The 8,858-nt window shown below is 30.6% G+C and overlaps 1 protein-coding gene across 2 annotated transcripts; it reads right to left on the bottom strand.

Annotated features, from left to right (window-relative positions):
• Positions 1-217: 217 nt before the first annotated feature.
• On the bottom strand, positions 218-5,193 carry LOC133291175 (uncharacterized). 2 transcript variants are annotated; one of them, XM_061489387.1, is made up of 9 exons: positions 4,768-5,193; positions 4,505-4,691; positions 4,268-4,401; positions 4,071-4,183; positions 3,749-3,992; positions 1,747-1,899; positions 1,510-1,589; positions 1,341-1,390; positions 218-614 (listed from the first exon to the last, which is right to left on the bottom strand). In XM_061489387.1, the coding sequence occupies exons 1-9, from the start codon at positions 5,161-5,163 to the stop codon at positions 436-438; spliced, it is 1,536 nt and encodes a 511-aa protein (XP_061345371.1). In that variant the 5' UTR covers positions 5,164-5,193; the 3' UTR covers positions 218-435. The 2 variants fall into 2 exon arrangements, with proteins under 2 accessions (XP_061345371.1, XP_061345372.1); XM_061489388.1 differs by lacking the exon at positions 1,510-1,589 and having other exon boundaries at positions 475-614.
• Between the last annotated feature and the right edge of the window lie 3,665 nt (positions 5,194-8,858).

The raw sequence follows: 8,858 nt of genomic DNA, 5'->3' as shown, positions 1-8,858 counted from the left end.
GATAAACCACAAGTATCCTTCATGTTTCTATGATTTTATATTTCTCTATCACGCTCCCTCCTCGCACGAGAGCCCATAAATATTTCATATGCAAGAATAATTTCAACCCAAAACCTTAAGGCGTTGGATAAGGTTAGGCTGGATGATGCATCCGGATCAAACTCGTGATCAAGTGGTCATGAACCAATTCAACCAAAAAATTTAAGTTATTAGGTGAAGACTTTTTTAATGATTTATATTATGTTCTAACAATAGCAATAGCATCCTGAAAACTCATAACCATAAAACCTATATGACATCATAAATCATCATTCCATTGGTAACATGACATCGTTGTTAACGGAAGTTACTATTGTATATTCATGGTTGGAATTGCAGTAAACCGTCGAAACTTCTGTTCGATTATTCCAACATCTTTCCTTGATATGTGTAAATTTAAGGATTTGTCAACTTGTTTTTCACATAATCATTTGCTCTGGAATTTGTAGTCCCTTTAAGATCAGAATAGTACTGGGTGATCCACCCTTTGATAATCTTGATCTCTTTCTTCCGTTGTTCGACCAACCATCCTGGATCGCTTTGATTTGCACGAAGAATATCCAGGCAATGAGATCCTTAAAAACAAACATGTGTCAACCATAGTATCATTCGATTGGTTTCATAGAAAATGGTAAAAATAAAATAAATAAATAAATAAATATATATGATATAATTAGAAAGACAAAAAGAGAGCTCCTAGTTGGCTACTAGTATGTTATTAATATTTTATTTTAAAATTCCATTATTTTTTGAAAAAAATTGTTAATAAAATTGTTTAAAAGACTAATCAAATTCTTTTCCAAACTTTCAATTATTTGTTTACATAAAAAGTTTCTTTTCAAATTATGACAAAATTTTAAAATAATATAATTATATATCACTTTGATTGCTAGTTTGCAGTCCGTAAGTGTGATCACAGATTTGTGACAAAAGAAAAATTCTTGGTAGCTAAGAATGCAATTGATTTTTAAGGGTTTTCCGGAAAGGATTTTTGATTTTGTTCTTCGTCATTGGTGAATGTGCTACCACAATTATTCATTTCATAAACTTTGTTATCCAATTATTTGGCATTTTTTTTCAGATATTATTTGAATTATGATACGAAATTATGCCTAGCCATACATTGTACAAGTATAAATGGTGTTTGTATATTTATTTATTTTTGTAAAAAGAAAAAGAAAAAAGAAAGATGGACAGTTCTCAGCAAGAAAAAAAAAGACGGAAGAAAAATATATATTCTAATATAATTATATAAATAGACAACTAAAATATATTAACAGATCTAGAATACAAAGGCATACCATTAAGTGTATGGACGGCAACAAGATTGTCTGATAAATTCTCCAAAACCCTGAAATATATAGAAGATTTATACATACAAAGTTGTTTTAAAATATTGTTCTAAAACAATTACCTAAAATATATAAGAGAATTATGATCAATTTAGTTTTTGTATTTTACTTTGCTTACCCGCCACTACTGTAAGGGTCTTTTAGTCCATTCGAGAAAATTATATTGCTACCAAATCTTTGAAGAACCAATTTTATATTCTGCCAATGAAGTTTCTTGGTGTTAATCCACAATTGAAAATGATATTTAACTACTGACCCATTATGTATAAGTTATATAATATAGAAAACTGTTAGGAGAATGAATCTATATATATATATGGATGTCACAAGGAGAAGAGAAGAAAGAAGTACTAACATGGCCTCCATAATAAGTAGTGACCCAATGAGGGCGAGGTGAGACACCATATCGTTGCTTGCACTCTTTTGCAAAGATCTTTAGGATGAAAGGGTTTGGTGGAAACATGGTATCGTTTCCTATGCCGATGGGTATCACCATTTCACTGCATGTCTGAATGTACAGAGCAGTTCATAATTATTTTTAGATCAACCAAAGTATGTGTCCGTATGATGTACGAGACAATATTAAAAGTAAAAATGATATAAAAATATAAAATAAAACAAAATTAATGTGAAATATTTATTTTAACAATGAAGTAATATACATCATTGGATTGGATTATATAGTGTAAAATGTTTTTTACGCTTATATAGTACATCAAAATCAAACTCTAATTATATTCCCTTTCAAAAAAGACAAATATAAAATTCATGTAACACATATAACAATAATTAACCAATTGTTCTAAATATAAATACTCATAATCATAAAACAATTTGTTAGTATGTGTAAAGAACCTTGGGATACACCACCCCAAAAGTTAGCTCTAAGGGTGGGAGTACCCAAGGCTTTATAAACTCCACTTAGTTGGCTCATACAACCAGTGTGGGACTATATATCTCAATACGTTCCCTCACACGAGAGCCCATTGGGCTTGAAGCGTGGATTATGCACAGGCCCAATTTTTGGTTTATCTTTTTGTGCTTTTTATTTTAATTCCACTTTTAAGTGAGAGGCGGTGAGGGCTCAAGATCTGATACCATGTAAAGAACCTTGGGATACACCACTCCAAAAGCTAGTTCAAAGGGTAAGAGTGCTCGGCTTTATAAACTCCGCATTAGTTGTTCATACAATCAATGTGGGACTATATATCTCAACACGCTCCCTCACACGAGAAAAAATTTAGAGACGTGGAAAATTTTGAGAAAAAATTACTCCACACTTATTTCGTGTTGATAATCAATTGACAATAGCGCGATTTCACCCATTAAATGTTGAATGTTTAATGAAAGTGAAACTGGTTTTTTATCCTCTACTGAAGAACAATGATGTAAAGAAAAAACAAAAGAAATGATTAAAATGAATTGGATGCTAAATTAAAGCAAGTAAATAAATTTGGGTTTCAATCAAATGCAAATTGACTAAGGCACAAAGTCCACCGATATTGATTTTAGCAGTTAACTATGTTAAATAATTATACCCACATAATTTATCTCATGAACATTTAGCGGCAAACATGCGCTCAAGGAAAATTTTATCAATAAAGTACCAAAAATAGATATTAATTGTATGGGTTAGGATATTTTGACTATCAATTTTTCTACTACTACTCTATTACCACTCTAATCACCATTGGATTAGAGGAAAAGTTGAATGAAGAGAGAGAAAAGAAAAATAACTTTTAATCCAATGATGATTAAAGTGGTAGTGGAGTGGTAATAGAAAAAATTGGTAGTCAAAATATCTTACCTCTAATTGTATTATTCTATTTTAATAATTTATATTAAATTATGATCAAATCATCAATTGTATCCCTAATAGGCCAATACAAAATCACAATTGATATCTACTATTATCTTTTTGTCAGAAACACGGTTGTCCGATTTAGTATTTTTGTTTTTGAAATTCATGTCCATCACGAATGTTATATTAAAGAATAAATATCATTTTTGGTCCTTAACAAATTTCACGATACTCTCACTTTAGTCCCTAGTAAATGAAAAGGTCTATCGTGGTCCCTAAGAAATTTAAAATAAATCTATTTAGTTGAAACCGTGGTCCTCACAAATTCAAAAAAACTCATTAATCCTTCAAAAGAATTAAAATGAGTCCATTATGAATTTCTTATGTACCACGACGGGCTTTTTTATTTGCTAGACTAAAACGAGGCATCGTGAAATTTACTCACGAGCAAAAAAGTACTTACTCCATATTAAATTTGATTGAAAGAATGGCATGACAAAATTAGATGAATGAAAAATAAAAATAAAAAAAAACTTGCATTTGTAAATGCAATTACCTGCCATCTCCAACCCACAGTTGTTTCAGAAACATTAGTAGGGCCATTAAAATTGCATGTGCTGTTTCCCCTATAAGCAACAACACCTGAATATATCTTACTGAGGATATCACTTCCAAAAGAAGCTCCATCAATGCCACCACAGATCACACTAACTGGATATTTTGGTGGTTGATTGTATTGAGCCGCATAAGCATACATCGATTCTAGGAAGTCTATCAACTCATAAGACTCGTTTAAGGTACTGCATAAAGTGAAAAGTATGAGTAAATTGGAGTTTTAAGCTTACTCCTTACAAAACAAAACAAAAGAGAGTGTGTACTGGCAAGTGTTGAATCTCTGGCTAAGAATGGAAAGACCATTTGGCTGAGAAGCTACTCTTTCAATTTCAGACCAAGACTTTAGTATAGTTTGGTAGCATGTCTCACTTTCTTCCTGCATACCAAGTCACTTCTATGATGCAATTTTGATGAAAAACAAATAAACAAAGTATTAAAAGTCAAAATATGGTAAAATTACTCGAAAGTCCCTTGAAACAACAGAGTAGTAACCATTTTGTGGTGTAATATGATCAAAATAAAGGATTGGAGCTGATGAGGCAAGGGCACCAATTGTCAAGTGGGGATATTTGAGCCTAAACCATGAAGCAAGCACTGCATATAACAAAGACATATCAATTATATAGGAAAAAATGGTAGTAATTTGAAGGGTACATAAGTGGAAAACTATGAAGACTATTAATTTGAGGAAACTAACTTCCACCATATGATCCTCCAATTACAATAACCGGGGACTTTTGAGCATGTAAGGTCTTCTTTATATGTACGAGGACTGCTGCATAATCTGCTATGGCTTGTGCTGAGTTGAAATACCCAATAGTGCTTGCATTCTTGAATGCTTCTTCCCTTGATCCAAATGGTACTGATTTCCCATAATATCGGTGCTGATGAGAAAAGTAAGAGTCAGAATTTGTCAAACTCAAACCTTTGATTAAAAGCAGTTCTCTACAAATACAATACCTCTATGTATACTAAGAGAGCATTAAAGGAAGCAGCATTATCAGTCATAAATCCTATTCCTGTAGGGGAATTATCTATTGGTTCTTCTGCACCCAAGTAGGCAAATATTGGGGCACTTGAATTGGCACCACCCCAATATTTGAAATTGATCATATATCTTTGTTGAAATTTTCTGTAGCTTTGAGGTCTATAGTTGAAGTGATCCAGATTCTGTTTGTAAAAAAATGTTTTTACATCCTCTGTGTTACTTGCAACTGCAGGGTCTTGTAAGGTTGTTTCCCTTTCAGCAATTGGGCTCAACCTTGGAATCCTCAACGAGTGTGTTGTACTAAGATAGGTTGAGTATATGAGAAAGATGAAAAGAAGCCATTTGAATGACAAGGGGTGGTGTTTCATTGCAAATGAAGGAGAAGAATAGCTTTGAGGTTTATTCTATTTCTGATGTAAATCTATCAAAGATGTCCTTATATAGATGTGATCTTCAACGCGTGTGTTTTTGTTTTTATTCATGAGTGCAAACATGTGGTGAGGCTTAATGAGATTATATTCACTTTGGCGTACAAAATTCAAACTAATGGATGTGTGTTTTATAGGAAGAGTGACTATTTTGCCATACTTGACAAAAAAGTTTACAACAATAAATTTTGCTAAAATGTTACACGGCATATTTCGCTACACTGTGTAGCGAAATATGTTTGCAAGTAATTCGCTACACAGTGTAGCGAAATATGCCATGTCAGGATGCACAATCAGCAAAAAATGACACGTTTCAAGCAGGCAGAAATTCGCTACACTGTGTAGCGAATTATGCTTGAATTCTGCCTGCTTGACACGTGTCATTTTTGCTGACTGTGCAGCCTGACATGGCATATTTTGCTACACTGTGTAGCGAATTACTTGCAAACATATTTCGCTACACAGTGTAGCGAAATATGCCGCGTGGTATTTTAGCAAAATTTACTGTTGACGTAGCAGTCGTAAATTTTTTTGCCAAACTTGACAAAATGGTCACTATTCCTGTTTTCTAATCTTGAACATGTACGTGAAGAGTATATAATAAATTTAAGAGACGGGTTATATTGACAAACTTTCTTTTTATAAACTTACAAACTACACTATGTCTTATCGGTAAAATTTCACTCAAGAAGGTCTTACCAAAAAAATATAATGTAGTTTGTAAATATAACATTCCTCTAAATTTAAAGCATCTAAAAAAAGTTATCATTGGACTTTATGTATTTGGATTAATCTATGTTGTGTTTAAAACAGATTATAATTAAAACTTTTGAAATAAAAAAAAAATCCAAAGTTATTAATATTATGTCATGATTTTGCTATGTCATGATTCTAAATTATGGTCTGTAACTGCAATTAAGACTATAATAATGTAGTTTGGGAAGTCTTTGTGACTACATCGCAACAACTACAATTACAGGCCACATTTGTCCGCAATATTTCACAATTTCGGTAATTGCCAGGCAAAATTTCGGCAATTACAAAGCAATTGTTATCGTAATCGTAATTTAAAAATCATGTTTATTCTGGTTTTTGTTTTGAGGTTTGAACATTGAACTATCATCATCCATTTGGAGAGCATGTTAAATATAGATGCATCTTACACAAATAGACAAAACAAGTAAAAATTTGAAACAACTAACGATCTCTTATAAGCCATGTACTTCCTCCACATGAATAATGACAAAAGTGACTAGACCGAAATTGATTGATTGAAAATCATACTCCTAATATTGAAGGCTATTTTTGACAAACTAATCTGAATATTGGATACACTTGCTTAAACATAGTGGGCCAATCGTTATCACATTAATTATAAGATGGTTATATTATTACCCTTTAATATATCTTATACCTTATTAAGGTATTATCAGGTAGCTTAGGATGTCTCACACTTAAAGAGAAACTTTTATTAGTTTGCTATAAAGGTTTTGCTTAAAAAGAATGAGGTTGAAATAAATGGGATTAACGTTTTTCTTGTAGACAAAGTTATCTCCTAGAAAAAAAATCAGAATATTTTAATAAAATTTATGATATAAAGAAAAAATGAAAATTTTAAAATATCCTTTTTCTTTTTCTTAAATCCCGAAACGATATTACTTTTATGTTGCTGAAGATAATTTTATATCTTATTATAGAAAAAATATTTTTACCAAATTTTATAGCAGTTTTTAGTTTATATCGTGGATTTGTACGTGTGGTTAAAGCACACTGGTTGAATATTTGTAAGTTTTTCTTTGCCTTAAACTTTGATTTCGCATAGCGAAACTTTTTTGCTTTTTTATGGTGTTCTGACTTCTGACCATGATGAATGCGTCAAAAAGATATTGTTGTTCCGTGTATTCAAATTTATTCTCCCACCAATCCACCATCATTAGCATTATTTAGATGTGTTTGTGGAATAGGAAAATATTTAATATGGTCCAGAATCACTGAATCTTTTGGTACTCTCTCTCACATTATTAATTTTTTTTTTCTCTTTTTGTCCCTGTTATTTTCTCTCTTTTTTAATTTTACCCTCATATATATTTAAGGACCACCTAAAAAATGGTGGTCCCGATTGACTCTAAATAATCTCGTGGAATAGATAAAGTCTTTGCAAAACGCGTCTCAATTCCGAGTTTTACTTGAATATAGAGCAATAATTAGGGGTGGGTGGGGGAAAGGGGAATTGTATACAACCATCTTCAACTTTGATCTTTTACAAATTAGCACAATGAACTTCAAATTTTTTATGAGAAATGTTATATTGACAAAAAAAAAATTATAAATTTATAAATTATATTATGTCTTATCGGTAATAGTTAATATAATTTGTAAAAATTTGTAAATAAAAGTTTATAAATATAACTTTTCCCATATTTTATAAAGGAGGATTATATTTATAAATTTTTTATTTACAAACTACATTATGTATTCCTAGAAATACATTAGGTTACACTATATACTTCTGGGATTACATAGTGTAATTTGTAAAAAAAAAATTGTAAACAGATCATTCTCCTATTTTATATAGTCTCTGAATTAGGGATGTTAAACGAACCAGGAGCCTTTGGCTCGACTCGTGAAGGCCTTAACTTACATGTCTAAAATTAGTTGTTAGCACCAGTCTTGAACTTGTATAAAAACTTGTTTAATAAAAAGGTCTCATGCTCCAATTGAAAAACTCGGCCTTAGAGCCTCACAGGCTGACCTAGTATATTATTATTATTATTATTTATATTTTTTATACTACTTATAATAGCCCTCTCTTTCTCTTCAATCCATTCCACCCCAATTTATTGGTTAAACAGACTTTTTGAATGATTTTGTTCTATATTATGCTGTTTGGATATACATTGAATTTATGAATATTTATAGAATTACTAATGTTGTTGATGAATATTCAGTTTGGATAAATTTTTGTTATCTTATTTTTTTTAAACAGACTAACATGCTAAATCAAACTTTTATTTTTTGTAAATAAGCTAGGCCATAGGCCAATAATTATATTTATGACAGGTAACAGGCTTGTTCAGGCTGACATATTTAAACACAGATTTAGCCTTTTAAGACCAAAGCTCAGCTCGGCTCGACCCATTAACACCCCTGCTCTGAATTATAACTATTTCACAAATTGGTCTTTCCGTTTAGTACCCGTTAACTCACTACAAACTTATGACGTTATATATATATATATATATATATATATAACTTCATAAGTTTGTATATATATACTAATTAAAATAAATAATACCAATATTTTTTATAAATTACTAAATATTTATATCAATACTAATTAAAGGATAATAGAAATGAAATAAAAAATAGAAATACTAAAATAAATATTAATTCAATGCTATAATTACTAAATTATTATTACTATTATTATATATATAATTATTTTATCATTTTGTCTATTTATTTTGTAAGGACTGAAATATATTAAAAACAGTCATTTTAAAGATGAGAAAAGTATGTGTCATTTCAAAGAAGGTAAAGTTATGTCATTTTAAGATAAGGAAAGAGATAGATAAAGAAGGAAAGATAGTTGACAAAAAAAGGTAAAGATATGAATCTCATCTCTTTGTAAGAGT

This window comes from Gastrolobium bilobum, unplaced genomic scaffold (genome assembly GCF_033153095.1).
Source record: "Gastrolobium bilobum isolate Gb01-03AN ecotype WA unplaced genomic scaffold, APGP_CSIRO_Gbil_v1 utg1383, whole genome shotgun sequence".
Taxonomy (NCBI): Eukaryota; Viridiplantae; Streptophyta; class Magnoliopsida; order Fabales; family Fabaceae; genus Gastrolobium; species Gastrolobium bilobum.
This window is presented reverse-complemented; position numbering and strand designations above follow the sequence as displayed.